We start from the raw sequence: 16791 nt of genomic DNA on the forward strand, positions 1-16791 counted from the left end.
TTTACAAATAATCCAAAAATAAAATACATCATTACCTACATCATCACACACTAATTTTCAATATTTACAACTCTTATTTTCAACATTCAAATATTCAACATTCAAATATTCAATACACACATTTTAAATATATTTTTCAACATCACCAACATTTTCCCTAAATTTTCTTTTTTAAAAAAAATTTGGTGTTTAAGACTTCTTATTTAATTAGCATGATTGTAATTTTACAAGAATCATATCATATTTATATTTATATAATAATAAAAAATAAGATTCTGTGTGGCATAGATATTCCACGTTCCATACAGATAATGAACGGGCAATGGCTCGTTGAAGTTTATTAACACTTCTCGTAACTCATTTTTTTTAGCTAACTTTATTTGAAAATTACCATCATTGTAAGTTACGTTGAGCTAAAATGCAGTGACAAACAACAATGTTACATTTTGGTCTTTTGAGAGCTTTGGAGAATAGAGATTTGAGAAAATATTTTTGAAGGAAATAAATTGTATATTTGATGTTATCTTGAAAAAATAAAATCATCAATACAAATATCAGAAAATGTACACAAAATTACTTTAAAATATTAAAACAATACATTTCAAGTAATGGATGCACACACACCCTCGCATTAGTTTTACAGGGAGTGAGAATCTTCTTTCTGGTCATTCAATCGTCACATAAGAAGATCAAGTCAATTGGTATGAGATACTTTTTTGGAGTAAAAAGGTCGGAGGAAGCCGAACTGAACACAACAAAACAAGCCCTTTTCATTTTTTAGTCTAAGTTGAATTTACAAGACAGTTTCCTTTGTTTACTGTCACTCACCAAAACCAAATTTGAATGGGCATGTATAAGCAACGACTAATTTATCTGCTCCTAAGGCAATCCAAATTTGGACAAGGCAGACTGGAACATTTCTAAGAAGACCGGGGACGTAGTTGGATCATCTGATTTGATCTTTAGTTGCACTTTACACGTGGACGAATTAATAATACACTCGACAAGATATGCAGATGATTCTTCTTCTTTTCGTGCAAAGAAAAAGAACTTATAATTTGGAGATTGACCGCCCGAAGCTACGCAGTGGAACGAGTGGCCTTGCATGTGTCGAGAAAGGGCCTGAGGTGTTGTCATGGCCGCAACTCCTCGTGGATCTATAGAGATTTCCTGAAATGAAAGAAGAAATTCACTCGTAAAAATCTTGAGTCTGTTCAATGCACTGCCCTAAAAGATACTCTTGAACTTAGTCTGGGGTGACGAATTCTTTTGTTGGTGACGAGAACTTAACTTTATTGATATAATTTTCTTTTCTTTTCGTGGGGGTGACATGCGAATTCAATGCATACGATGTTCTTAGATCAACAAACCTGGGATATAGACACTGGCAATTGGCGCCATCTCTGCTGAAAAGCATTAGCATCTAGAACAGCTTTAGCGTTGAGCTTCAAAGCAGGAGGCGAAGGAGCAGGACTAGGTGCGGTTGGCATTCCCAGACCAAGCAGTTCCTCTATCGCCAAACTAGAAGAAGTTTGCGTAGATAGATTGTCAAGTGATACAAGGTCTAACTGAGCCTCAAGAGCACCTGTAGTCGTAGAATTATCGTAAGAAGGGGCACTATACGCTGAACCATTGCTTCTGTAACCCTGATTATCTTCCTTTTCAGAAGTACTCAATAGTAAGTCTTTATCATTTGCCTCAACTCCCTGAGCTGCAATTATATGATCCCCAGAATCTGTGCCAATTGACAGATTCCCAAGTTCCTCCGAGAAAGCGAATGGTCCTCTGTATTCCTTATCAGTGAACATGTACGAGGGCTACACAAATATTTACATCAATCATTCAGCATTCCGAAATGCATAAAAATAGTGGCCATTCAGAATCTAAGGAAATATGAAGTTAGAAAAGTAGAAGTACCTTCTGGTACACAACAGAGAGACTGTTAAATTCATCAAAGATGCGATCTTTTGTTTCACTACTTTGTGTGTCTGCAAAGGCTGAGACAGCTTGTTTTGGAGGATTTACAACACGTTCTGCTACTGAAACATTGTATTGTAAAAGCCTATAGTAGAATAATGCTCTATCATGGACATCCTGCAAGAGGTAATAACTTAGAGACTGTTCTTCCACAAGCTAGACAAAAGTATACACGAGCTTCAGATTATATTCAGTCAACTTTCGATCAAAGCTGACCTGATGAAAATCGGCAAGACCAGCAGCTAGAGCAGCTCCGAGGGCCTGTCTAGTCTCTGGTGGTCTTCTCAAGAAACACTTCATTACTGCTGTGAGAAGATGTAAACGAACCTGTATAACACAGAACTAATTACTGGAATGGCATTTAAATGTCATTTAAGGTTAATTACTGCAGACACGTAGAGTTTTAATAGTTGGATCAAAAAATTACCTATAAGTTTCATTCTAAGATGTATAATGAACTCGCATCTCCAATTTCTTCACAAGCCGATGAGAAATTTAGCTACTTATAGATGCAGAATGAGATATTCTCCCAGTAAGTTACAATAATCACTAATCCTTTTAGATTTATTTTCAAATAATTAAACCAAAAATGAGATTCGCTGCATATTACACAAGTAAGATTTGTGGAGATAAAATTCTATAGAAAGTCTAGACTATACCAAAATTGAGTATGCAAGTAGGAACTTTCAAGACAAAAAGATAAGTTGTCAATAATTGAATAAAGTTAACAGAGATGGAAGCATAGAAAGGGTCAAACGAGAAGGAATGCCATCTAATCACCTCTGCAGAATGCTCCTCATCCCAGTTCTCTATAAGACTCTCTATAATATAAGGAGCATCCAGCATGTCCTGGGCATATTCCCCCAGCATCCAAATAAGAGCTGCCTTGGCTTTTGGTTCCTGAACATTTTTGCTACTAATATTCCCTACAACTGCAATGCAGTCGTGACTCCATTGAGGATATTTTCTTAAAAGATCTTTCACAAGAACCTACATAGAAAAAGAATAAGAAAAATCTAGAGTTAGCTCATAAGATCATACCACTACATCGTGTAACTTTCCATGGTAACATTGTGTGATCAACATATCCAACTGTCCAGGAAAGAAAAGAGAAAGACTTACAAGAGTTTCAGCAGTCACATGTTCTTTTTCCATTTCCAGAAACTGAAGCAAACGATCAACAATGGCATTAACATCATACTGCTGCAATGCAATCTTCCCGACAGCTCGAATTGATTCTCTTGCCATTGGAATATCAACATTTGCAACATATTCACAAAGTTCGGTCACTAAAATGAAGCCAAAAGATTCCACATTAGTTACATCAAAAAGTTAAGAAACCACCACCAACGATCAACCAATGACAGCAGGATGAACAAAAGCAAGCAATAAACTTTCAACAAAGTTTAAGCAAGTGCATAGGATGATATTTACCTATCTCATAAGTATTACTCTCATTTGCCACAGCGGTAAGCATCTCAAGTTTCAATTTTTTGACATAGAATGGCTCGTTATACTGGCAGTAGAAATGCTTGTAGTCTGAACAGAAAATGAAAGGTGCACGCATCACCAGCAAATGAAGGTGGCTTAGAACAGCGTATGATTGCTCTGGACTTCCTGAGCTTACCAAAGTGAGCAGAGGAGCTTTAATCCGCTCATACACCTATAGACACACATTTTAAGTAATTCAGTGCTTGGCAAGGTAATCTAAGATAGTCATAGAAGCACGTCCCAAAAAGCTTAAAAAGACTCCGAGTATTAATAAATTAAACTTAAAAACTTAATAGTATAAGCATCGCTTTGAAGCATCTAAATAGCAATTTGACTAGGAGTGTCAGACCAAAAAGTTGTTTTACACTGTGTGTATTCAGCAGAAAAAGAAGAATCTATATTATGTTATACTCACCATAAATGATAAAGGACTTTCAATCTGAAAGGACGGCATTGGAGAAATACAAACTTGTACATCCCAGGAATTAAGGAGGGATTTGTGGAGTAAAATGGGTAAAATGATTGCAGAAATCAAATCCAGCAGAAGAGAAAAGAGAGATATCTTTAAAGAAAATGTGGCCATGACAGTAGGAAGTTGCGTGTACAGAAATCAAATTGAGAATAAATTATTTCGCAATAAGCTTTTGATAGTTACTCCAGGTGCTACCAGTAAGAAAAAAGTGGCTACATGTTGATGTCTGAAATGAGTGCTATGTAAAAGGAAAAAATACAGAAATGGGCCAGAAACATGAGCCAAGGCATATAAGACTTACAACCAAACAGCACCAGAAACCTGCCGGACTTCATATTCCAGAATAATGTGACACATAAAAGTTGGAAACCAATTGGCGAATCGAAGCTTATGTGAGTGGATGTTAGAAGAAGCATTAAATCAAGCCAAATCATCAATTATCATCAATTATGCAACAACAAAGTGATTTTAAATGGAAAATAGCAATTACCTGTTGATGAACATCAGTCATGGATAAGGTCATGTGCAAAAACACCTTAATGGTGGCCAAGACAACTGCACCATTTGCATGCTGAAGTCTATCTTCAAGAAGATTCATGATGTCAAAGATCTCCTCGCTATCTGTTGGAACATATTTAGCAACCAATTCCAAAACAATACATTGCGCCCATTCACTAAATTCTTTGATCCTGCAGTAATCAAATGCAGACTTTGGTACTTCCTAACTTTCAACACATGTAAGAAAGTAACAAAGACAGTTTACGTGTTCATTTTGGATTTTCCAGGTTGTTTATCCTCATAATTTGGTACATACGGATAGAACTACGAGGTATAATTTCCGTACAAGAGATAAGAATCAGAAAAGATACATGTGAGCAGAATAATCATACCTGCTTATCACCAAGAAATACTGAATCTAGAAAAGTAAAAACAAAAAATCTTTCATTTTTCTATAATGGTGAAACTAACTGTCAAGCATAATAGTTCAAACAAGTTATCAAAAAAGAGAGACACTGAATAAATCTGAGGAAACAACAAGGTCTACCACGTCAGGAATGCAGAATCATGAATTGTGATCTACTATGTCATGGTGACAAATCATTTACAATAAAAGGAGAGCACAACAAACGAACTAAATAAATAAATGATGCGGATGACTTTGCAGCTAGTACTAATTGGAATTCAATAGCTAGAAAAAAAATCAGGTAATGAACCACCAATACTATGGTAGATACCTATTTAAAAAGTAATATACAACTGGCTTGCTAAGCAATGCTTCTCTCTCCCTAGCTGCTTCCTCGGATGTGCTTGCTTCCAGACCCCAAATCTCTTGAAGAGAATTTAAACAATTCGCGACCACCTGATTGACAACAGTAGATAAAATGATTTTGAAAGAAGAAAAGCAAAGATGTCTGCAAAGAATAGTTATGATGATGAAATAAGTGGGATATTTAAGATTAAGAAGATTTCGATCATATTTATGCAAATCTAATAAATAAAATAATAGTTTACTGTTTACCAATTTATCAAGAATGAATGCATATCTCAACTCCAAATCAAACCCAAGTTAGTACAGGCAGAGATTGATCTGAAGGTTAAAAGTGACATCTACATCTAAAAACAGATATAACAAAAAAATGATGCACAAAGTAAGTTGACCTGAGCATCTTTGTCTTTAAGCATCAAATGCTTGAGCAAAGCTGGAAAATCTGCATCCACGCAAGTCGATGCTGAAATATGGTATAGTTTGAGCACTCCAACAGCCGCAACCATCCTAACATAACTATTCCCATCTTTCAATCCATTACCTAAAGGCCCGACTAAGTATTCCACCAAATTAGCCACGCCAAGGGAACAAAGACTCCTCAATGCCAAACCCCTAATCATTGGATCCTCATCCTTACAGTCCCTCTGGAGAAAGTTAATTGTCAAAAGTGCAAGATCTGGATTGTGCTTCGCATAATTCCCCACATACAAATAACACATCTTTTTAAGCACAATATCCGACGTCGCTGAGCACATCACCATTTCACTAAAAACTGATGATACATCAATTCCAATCGTCATGTAAGATATAACCTTCTTAAAAAGGTCCCGTTTTGTGTCATCGGTGCCAGGAGCTCGGCTACCAGCAAGCTGGCGCAACTGCGATTTCAGATCTGAAACTTCCCCTTTCCTGCTCGAAGCAGAAGGAGGGTTAGAATTTGAAGTAGCATGTTACCATCCGTTTTCGAAGTTCGAGAAGGAGATAAAGTGAAGTAAATGCTAATTAATTTTTCCATTTCAGAGTGCCCAAATCTCCATGAATTAACATGATACCCTCATATCACACACACCAGGTCACAAATATCCCATAACACATAAATTCAGCAATGAACGGGATTCGTTTTGCCATTTTCATTTAACGAACCCCCAGGTCACACACTGAAAAGATATCCACAAACACATGGTCCAGCGCACATGAGTTAAATTGATAGTTTTTTTCTCTCGTTCACAACAAAGGACTGACTTGAACCATCTGCAAAAATCGATATAAGCATATCTTCATACAGTAGAATTTCAAGTTACAATAACTCAATCTAGTAAAACTTAAACCCCCATTACAAAACTTCCCATATTTCTAAATATCAAGGATTCACACCCATTCACCCATTCAACTAAAAAAAAAGGTTGTCAGTTGTTAAAATACTCTGCCTGGGACTTTCCGTCCACCTAAAGTATCAATACGCGCACACACGGGCATCAGAACGTGAAACAAAAACCCATAACATCGAGAGATAAGGATGAAGGATTAGAAGAGAACCCGGACGGCTGAGACGGAGAAGGGGATCGTTGAGATTGAGCTGGAGGCGCCATTACCGGTTCGCGATCCTTTAAATTCAATTGATTGAAGCTCGAACCAACGCTTCCGAAATATTAAGAGAATTCCTCAGTCATAATATGTACCCACCAAAAAAAAATTGGATCTTGGAAGCGATGGATCTGCATTCTGATAAGATTTGGGAAAAGAATTGAGAGTTCAAACCCCACTCACGTCTCCTTTTCTGTCACTTGATTTTTTTTGTATTTATTTATTTTATAGATGTTACTACTTGATTATTGATTTATCAGTACTCAATTTTAAAAAAAAATTAATGTATATCAAAACAATTTAAAAAATCTTCATTCTCTTTTTTAGAAACTTTATTGTTGAAATTAAGAAAATGTGCTTTGCCAAGCATATTTGTAATTAACAAAATCAGAAACTTATGACAAATTTTGAAAATGCATTCGATGTTATTTTAATATAATTATATGTATATAAAATCATCATTGTATATTTTGTTATTTGCAAGGTCAGCTACATATATATTAATTCTCTAAATAAAACGATTATCACAAATGTCATTTCTTAAAATTATTTAAGATATCATTCTTAACTACATTTTTTCAAATTTTCAATAGGCTACTCCTCATTCTACCCCCTCTATTAACATATCATTTTAATATATATCGGATTGAAGTTATGTTTGGTCTCCTCTTTACATTATCAAATCAAGTTAGACGTCTCTCTGTGAGGCTACACCTAAAATTGCTCATAATATTTTTATTCATAATCTATATTTGCGTTTTCCTATGTGTACATCTTTTAACTGGGTATAAAATATTTATTTCAAATTGATTAATATAATTTTAAATTATATGATAATTAATAATATTAAACAAATTAATCCCGAAATTCAAAGTTTGCAATTGTATCAAAGGCCACCAAAATTTTATCATTTATATCGGACAAGCCCAGATAAATGAGAGTCTTAATTGGCGAATCTATATAAATATCTGACCTTTGATCGATCGGAGAAGGCCCAATTACAATTTACACAAATAATTTCCGTAAGAGCAAGTTTTTTTTTTTTTTTTATCGATAATGTCCATCTTAATACTAATTGAAATCCACCCAAACGATACGGGCCAATATCCAAAAATATCTTTATTACAAGAATTAAAGGCCCAAAAAGACCCAAAACATGACAAGATATCATTAAAATTATTTAAATACTAAGGCCATCTTCAACCCATAAATCTATTTTGCACCAAAATAGTGCAGTTTCTGCATCAAATATAATATTTATCTCTAACTCATTTACTTTAAATCTTACACTAAAAAGTATATTCCTAGAATATTCTTTTTGTTTACTATTTATTTATAAATTTAATAATATAATTATAATTAATGTTAACATTAGTATTATAATTATAATTTTATTTTTATTAATAGTTAAATTTATTTATTTGATTCTTATATATATTAACTCTAATATTTATAATACGAATTAATACAAATGCTTCATTATTAAAATTGACATAATTTTAATACAGATAATTTATTTTTAGAACTTAATATAAATCCAAATTCAAACATCTGAACAACTATATTCCTCCCACATATGATCAATTAAAGCATTTCGTAGTGCATAGTGAGCATCTTTGTTTTTATCTTTTTATATCGAGCGAGAAATTCTTGAAATCTGATATTCTCATCGACAACCATTTCTACATCCGGAGTTGGTGCATCTCTCATATCTTCAATGGGTGTGCTAAGGTCACGTTCATCTTCGATAATCATATTGTGCATTATAATACATGCTCTCATTATATCATGTAAATGATGTTTCTTCCAAGCACGTGCTGGAGATGCCACAATCGCAAATCGAGATTGGAGAACACCAAATGCACGCTCCACGTCTTTTCTACAGGACTCTTGTTTCATTGCAAAAATATTTCTTTTTTGGACCATGTGGATCGTGGATAGATTTTACAATAGTTGACCATTTAGGATAAATACCATCAGCCAAATAATATCATGTATCATATTCTTTTCCTCCAATTGTATAATGAGCTCGAGGGGCAATACCTTGTGCGATGTTGGAAAATAGATTGGACGATCCCAAAACATTTATGTCATTATTGGATCCGGGCATACCAAAATATGCATGCAATATCCAAAGGTCGTAGTCAGATACTGCTTCTAAAATTATTATTGGAGAACCACTACTGTAACGCCTCAGATTCGACGACTGTCATCACTGTACCAAGACGAGTCTTTCCAGCGTGCTTATGTCCTAACTCACACGCACCCTAGGAAACTTCCCAGGAGGTCACCCATCCCAAAATTACTCCAAGTCAAGCACGCTTAACTTTGGAGTTCTTATGTGATGAGCTACCGAAAAGAAGATGCACCTTCGTGATATGAGTAGTACCGATCAAATCTTTTAAGCCCTCTTCAACTGTACAGTCCATTACATTGAACAGTCTCGGAACCCCTCTCATTCTGGTGTGGGATCGGTTCATTCATGTTCCCTCCACCTAAAAGCCTGCCAGGAGCCGCTCATTGTCAGTGCAACTTCATGGCACCGGCGATCACCACCCGCCCTCTTCGGCCCCGGGCTTCACATGCCCACCAGCTTCCGCTTGGTTCGTCCCCGAACCACACCGTACTAAGAGAGGTCGGCTCTGATACCAACTGTAACGCCCCAGATTCGACGACTGTCATCATTGTACCAAGACGAGTCTTTCCAGCATGCTTATGTCCTCACTCACACGCACCCTAGGAAACTTCCCAGGAGGTCACTCATCCCAAAATTACCCCAAGTCAAGCACGCTTAACTTTGGAGTTCTTATGTGATAAGCTACCGAAAAGAAGATGCACATTCGTGATATGAGTAGTACCAATCAAATCTTTTAAGCCCTCTTCAACTGTACAGTCCATTACATTGAACAGTCTCGGAACCCCTCTCATTCCGGTGTGGGATCGGTTCATTCATGTTCCCTCCACCTAGAAGCCTGCCAGGAGCCGCTCATTGTCCGTGCAACATTATGGCACCGGCGATCACCACCCGCCCTCTTCGGCCCCGGGCTTCACAACTACGACCTGCATATTGACCTGCCCAAGCCGTTGGACAATTTTTCCACTTCCAATGCATGCAATCAAGACTTCCCAACATTCCAGAGAATCCGCGTTGTTTACCAATATAAAGTAACCTGGCAACATCATTGGCAGTAGGAGATCTCAAGTATCACTCAGCAAAAACTTCCACCACGGCTCGACAAAAGCGTTGCATGCATTGAATTGCAGTGGACTCTCCAATTTTGATATATTCATCCGTAGCATCCGCGGGTAATGCATAAGCTAAAATTTCGTAAAGCAGCAGTTGTTTTTTGAATAGTCGATAGCCCGAGACGCCCCACACTATCACTTCTTTGTGTGAAGTAAATATCATGATTCTTTACTTCATTAACTATACGAAGAAAAAGATTTCGAGACATTCGAAATCTCCGTCGGAACATTGCTTCGTTATATCTTGGGTTATCGGCAAAGTAATCGTTGAACAGATTACGGTCGGCAATTTCCCGATCATGGTGAATTACTATATGACCTGGTATTGAACCTCCGTGTGGGACTTCTTGCTCTTGGTGGATAATGTAGGTAGCAATCAACTATTGATCTTGTGCTACAATATTCAATATTGCATTTCGTGTATTATCCAAATTCTCAAAATCATCTATCCAATTAATATAGGTGTTTCATCTTCATTATCAGACAATAAAGATGAACTAGAGGATGATGCGTGAAATTGGAAATGCGAATTCATTTTCAAGTTTGTGAGAGCGTAGAATGTGGTGTGAGAATCTAGGATATTTCGTCGCATTATATAATAATTTATCAAAAAATATGACCGTTGGATGAGATTGCCTTATCTACAATCTGTCCGTTGAATTAGATTGTGTTATCTACAACCTCAGCAGTATTATGTCCGTTGGATGAGATTACATCTAATCTTGCCTCTTGGATGAGATTACAATCTTATCATCATCTTGACAGTTGGATGAGATTGTCTTATCTAGAATATGGCCGTTGGATTGGATTGTGATATCTACAACCTTATCAGTATTATGACTGTTGGATGAGATTACATCTGATCTTGCCCGTTGGATGAGATTACAATCTTATCTTCTTTCTACTATAAGTAAAATATATCCGATTCATAAGATCATCACAGCTTTAATTTTCATTCCAATCAAATCTTTATTCCAAGCAATTCAATGACTTCAAATTCTATAACTGCTTCTTACAATGTCGAAGAAAACAAAGTCTTATGTCATATGTATCTTGATATATCCCAAAATCCTATAATAGGTATCAATCAATCCAAAGATCAGTTTTGGACTCGTATCGAAGAAGCGTACAACATCAGCAAACCAAACAATCTACAAGTACGTAACAAAAGATCATTGCAATGTCGAATGAGAAATATACTCCGTGAAGTTGGAAAACTAAGGGGATGCATTCATCAAATTGAAACTCTCCGCCCAAGTGGCGCATCAGAAGAGGATATTGTAAGTATTTCTTATTCAACTATTTATTAAATTACAAGTTTAATTTCTTATAAGATAATAGTTGGATATTTTCGTACAGTTAAATCGAGCAAAAGATTTGTTAATGCAAGATGCTGATTTTAGTAAAGGCTTCAAATATGATCATGTGTGGTATATTATGAAAGATATGGAGAAATTCTCGAGTGACATCAATTCAATGAGCGCACCAGCAAGAATGCATGTCACAAGTTTGGACTCGTCACAGTCAGATAGCCAGACACCAAATACTCCAATATCAGGTTCTCCTGGATTACCTCCGTTTTCAATTAATTTAAGTAGTGATGAAAATGCAGGCGGCACTTCATCCCAGTGACCTCTTGGTGTTAAAAAATCTAAACTAAAGAAAAAAAGAGACGACAATGTGTTGGAATTGATATCTACAATGAAAGAAGGGCATCACGATCTTATAAATGTATTACGAAAAGGATCCACTGAACTTCAACAAAGTTATGAGATGAAACTCCTAGCATTGCAAAATGAGCAGCTCAAATTAGAAAACCAACAAAAAAAATTGAATTGGCTCGAATCTCTATAACTCCTTGTAAAAAAAAATTGGGCTGTGCTACAGCTTAGGACGGGCCAAGCATAGGTCCGTCCTTGGTATCAAGGGTGTGTGTATATATAATGTAACAAATACCAATTTATTGAACTAAAATCAAATGCTAACAACGTATATAACTAAAAAATTATTGCATATCGACTTATATCCCGAAATTTGTATTTTTGTATCTCTTGTAAATTGCATATATACACACCTCTATGTCTTAGCTAACTAGGTTTACAAAACTATATATATTGAACAACAACAACACACACAAAATTTGGCAAACCGAAATTAGTAAGCTTCAAATATTGGAAAATTTTGACAACCAATCACATGATTAAGAATTTAGCGTAGAGCAACAATCTCAATCTAGCACATTCGTTTAAATTGAATTTTTAGTGGGCCAAATCCAATATCTACTTGTAGGGAATGTAATTATTTCACGTATAAACTGGCACAGGTCAGAAAGAAATAATAAAATTGCACTAAATGAGCCGGTGTGGTCATTTAGAATTTTGGTACAAAAGTTTCCCCATCATGTTTTAAATATCATTACAACGACACTCGTCACAGCCAACTAAACCCTAAATAAACAAACACAAAAATTATACTTCACAAGCCTAACTAATAACTTTCAATTACAACAAGCGTTACACACGTCCAACCACCTTTAATATCAGTGATAAAACATCAAGTGATCGAAATAAACATACGTGCAAGAAATTTACCCCCGTGACTAAAAAGTTAATATCTCATGGCTAGGAAGAGAGTTGTCAATGTACAAGAAGTATGCACTACTACTTAGATCGATATATATCGGCCTTTTTTCGAGTTCTCGGGGGCATGGTTAATGGAGATCGATCGTCGTGAATTTCGCCAAAAAGTTGATCCGATTTCGGAAGGCCGTCATCTTGGTCGATGCTAACCCAAAAATTCTCCATTAGTAGTCTTTTCTTCAAGTCAAATTTATACATTTTTTGCTAGGAATGGGGCCAAGAAACGGGTGAATGTTTCTTTTCACCTTCTCTCCAACAATTTTCTATGTCATTTGCTATGTTTTTGGCATCCATGGATGCCCCTAGAAGGCCCCGTTTGGTGAATCCCACCGAGTATAGCCCATGTTCGCCTTTCCAGCCATTTGGAAATGGCCTTTTTGGGAGGCCATCTTTATTCGAAAACATCTCAATTCCCTGGTTTAAAAAAATTAACACGGATGAGCCAAACATGTTCTCTCGTATGCACTCTGAAAATTTGGAGATTTATTGCAAAATCAAAAAGTCGTTGTACCTTTAGCCAAAATGGTACATTGCTTTTGTAACCAGTAGCTAATATTATTGCATCAAAATTTTGTATTCTTCCATCAACAAATTCTACTGATTTGTTGTTTAGTCTCCGAACGCCGGGGTACACCTTTATAATTGTAAAATAAAATAAGTTTCAGTAATAAATAAAATGATATAGAATAAAAAAAATTTGCATGATGCCATATATATCAATATCACTCCTTGAAAGTACGTTGCCTTCAAATCGGGGAAATTTCATAATTAAAGCAAGAAAAACTACTTAGGTACACAATGATACACGAGGGTTTCTTTGTCAAAGTTGATGTTTTACTTTACAATTTTGTTTTACAATGGTGTTAAGTTGGGAGCTAATCGTGATGAAAACCACTAGATGACATGGTGTTTTTTTGAAAATACCAACCAGTTGCTAGAGAAATTAATGTGGAATCTCAATTTCAACCGAAAGAGGATCCTTTTTTCCTTAGTAATTGTTTGATTAAAACAGATTATTTTTGTCACACTAAAAATGTATCTAACAGAAGCAAAAGAAACCCAATGATTGATAAAGGCAATTGAGATCATTGGTTACAACAAACACTTTAAAAAGTTTGATGTGAATTTAGCAATAATTAGCGAAAGGGAATATTGTATGTAGACATAGCAACGAGGAATTGTACCTTAATGTCTCCACTTTTAATCTTGTCAAGGGTTCCAACATCCAACACCGGCGTCTTTCCGGAGAGGTTCTTTAGCTCGAGTGGACCTAGCCGGGGCCGGTCCAGCCCTAACCGACTGGTATCACCGAGTAGGAGCCATGAAACAATTAATAGAAACAGGTCGACAAGGTTTAGGGGAAACCACTTCAGTAACCACGTGGACAGCCCAAAAGTTGATCTTCCTAGCATTTCTTGCGGTAGAATGTGCAGCTAAATTCATATTCAAGATTTAACGCCATTCACCCAGAAAATAAGTTAGAATACATAAGAAATAAACATTAAGAGAAACAAAAATAAAACTTAAATATAAGAACGTAAATATAGTTACGAGGAGGTGATCCTGTTGCATATTTTAACTCACGTCATTTCTTGGTTAAATTCCATTGGTCTTGCTAAAGCTAGAGGTCATTTATATTTATAGTGGGGGAGAAAAACATTTAAATATATTTAAAGATCGAATACATAATTAGTAAGCCTGCGAAAGAATAAACTTTACAAAGCAAAATTGCGCATGCTTGAGTATCCCAAAAAAGTGAAAAATACATTAAGGTTTTTTAATTCTTTAAATCATATCGATTTAACTAAAATTTCAAACAATTGGGAAGCACTGAAAACCTAGATCTTTCTTCATTTGTGTAAATCTCCAGCCACAAATGTTCCCCAAAAAAATCCAATAAAATACACTAAATTAAAATGAAAGCTATTTTTTTTTTCAATTTTCATTTGACCTAGGGTTTCATTTTCTTTTCTAAAAAAAATCACAACTTTTGATTTTAACGAAAGTTTAGACATACCCTAAAAACAGTAAATATACTCCCATTATCATACAGTCAATTCCCGTGCACAGACAGACTTCACTATACTTAATAAGTACCGAGAGAAAAGAGGGTGAAAATCTTTTAAAAAATTAATTTCACAAGAAATCTAGGTTTTTGCCTCCATTATTCAAATAATGAACACACGATGGAGCTCGTCATCTTCAATTATGGTTTTTTTTTTTTTAAAAACATGGTAGAAAAACTCGCACAAATTAAAAACGCACTAAAAGGTGTGGATTTCTCACTTTATCTCTGACAACAAGCGCAGGGCTGGCACCATGGTTGCACAGATCCAAACAAACTTCCATTCCTGAATTCCCACATCCAACAACAAGCACTTTCTTCCCTCTGTAAACCCCTCCATTTTTCTACCCGCTGGTGTGCACCAAATCTCCGCAAAACTCTGCCACCCCTTCGATTGGCGGCACCACCACTTCCGCATTCTCCCCTGTCGCGACTATTAGCCACCGGCAGATGTATTCAGACTCCAAACCTGCTCCTTCTGATGCTGTTTTCACCCTCCAACATCCAAGAATACTATCAAACTCGGCACTCAACACCTTCTGATTAAATACAGGCCTGATTTCGAACCTTTTCGCGTAGGATTCCAAGTACTGGATGAACTGCTGTTTGGTAGGGTAAGTGGGGTAATCTTCAGGGAAATTCATGAGTGGTAGCTCGCAGAATTGTTTAGGTAAATGGAGTTTGAGCCGATCGTAGGTTTTCAGCTGCCATAAAGATGCTATACAGTTGGATCTCTCGAGCACTAGAGGTGAAACGCCTTTTTCCTTCAAACAAGCGGCCGCCGCCAAGCCGGAAGGCCCGGCACCGACTATGACAGGGCCAGGAACCCATTTCAAGCTTCCAAGATCAATATCTTTACAAGGATCATGGGCTGTTTTCCCCGTTATTTCTCTTATGTAATCATCCATGAGTCAAGAATCACTAATATGAGAGTCAAGAATCAGCGCCTTGGATAAAGAAAAAAACCCACAAACAAAGGAGAATATTGATAACTGGATATCTTATCTATCCAACTGCAGATATAATATTTTCTGAATCTTGGACTCCGCAGTTCAACCACTTCAAAGATTCAGTAAATGAAGAAGAGTGAAATACGGCCGGGAAACAAGTGGTAAAAACAACGTGTATTTGATGCGGAAAATGGTTCGTGGATTATAGAGATAAATCCATATATAATTTGTATGTATATATATGTATATCACCTTTGATCATAAATCAAAATAATATCAATATTACCAAGACTCGGTATGATCGAGGAGAAATCCTGAAGAAGAGGAATGGATTATGAGAAATTCTTGTCCACTTGAGAGAATGGTTTTTGTAAGTTTCAAATCGAGAGACAAAACAGGAGGTGGGACCGAAGGCTACGGGGCTTATCAATCAGCATTCATTCAATCATTCAATATTGCTATTATTATTCATTTATAGACAGGTTTAAATTATTTTTAAAAAAAAAAACGAAATAAAGAGAGAGAGAAATAAACAAATAATGATTTTGTTTCATGAAAAAATTCAACTTCTACCCCGATACTAAATTTATTGGTTTCTGAGTGACTTCCTACTGTCGCGAGATATATCTTGTGGACTGCTTATTCTTTAATTTTAAAATAAAATTATATATTGCCCGTCTAAGTTGTATTATCGAGAAAATACTTTTTAAGAATTAAGACAACTAATTTTATTATTTTTACGTATATGAACAAAGACAGTAATTCACCTTTTAAATAAAAATTACATAAATGTTTAAAGGGTGGATCGCTTGGTTATAATTACATATATTTTAAATTGCATCCATTATTTCTTCAAAAAAATAAAATAAAATTGCATCCATTATTCAAGGGGGGAAAAAGAAATAAAGAAAAGAGAACATCCAAACCGGGACAAATTTTGACTTTGGTCTTTATTTTTTACTAGAAAACAACGTTATGTTTTATGTTCGAAAGTTCGAAACTCATATTTGTGAAAAAACAACAAATTAAATGCATTCAAATTTTAATGCACGAGGTTTTTTTTGTTTTGTTTTATAATAGTTCTGCCCTTTCTATGATGA

At 35.7% G+C, this 16791-nt stretch overlaps 1 protein-coding gene and 1 pseudogene across 1 annotated transcript; both read right to left on the bottom strand.

Moving 5' to 3' along the window:
- Positions 1-746: 746 nt before the first annotated feature.
- LOC142552334 (beta-adaptin-like protein A) lies at positions 747-6995 on the bottom strand. Its single transcript, XM_075662078.1, has 11 exons — positions 6744-6995; positions 5600-6116; positions 5176-5300; positions 4431-4629; positions 3412-3640; positions 3100-3266; positions 2758-2967; positions 2194-2304; positions 1918-2094; positions 1371-1817; positions 747-1170 (listed from the first exon to the last, which is right to left on the bottom strand). Exons 1-11 carry the CDS (start codon positions 6794-6796, stop codon positions 880-882), a joined length of 2526 nt encoding a protein of 841 aa, XP_075518193.1. The 5' UTR covers positions 6797-6995; the 3' UTR covers positions 747-879.
- A 5440-nt stretch (positions 6996-12435) lies between these two features.
- LOC142551056 (indole-3-pyruvate monooxygenase YUCCA2-like) lies at positions 12436-16086 on the bottom strand (annotated as a pseudogene).
- Positions 16087-16791: the final 705 nt, after the last annotated feature.

This window comes from Primulina tabacum, chromosome 7 (assembly GCF_025594145.1).
Source record: "Primulina tabacum isolate GXHZ01 chromosome 7, ASM2559414v2, whole genome shotgun sequence".
NCBI lineage: Eukaryota > Viridiplantae > Streptophyta > Magnoliopsida > Lamiales > Gesneriaceae > Primulina > Primulina tabacum.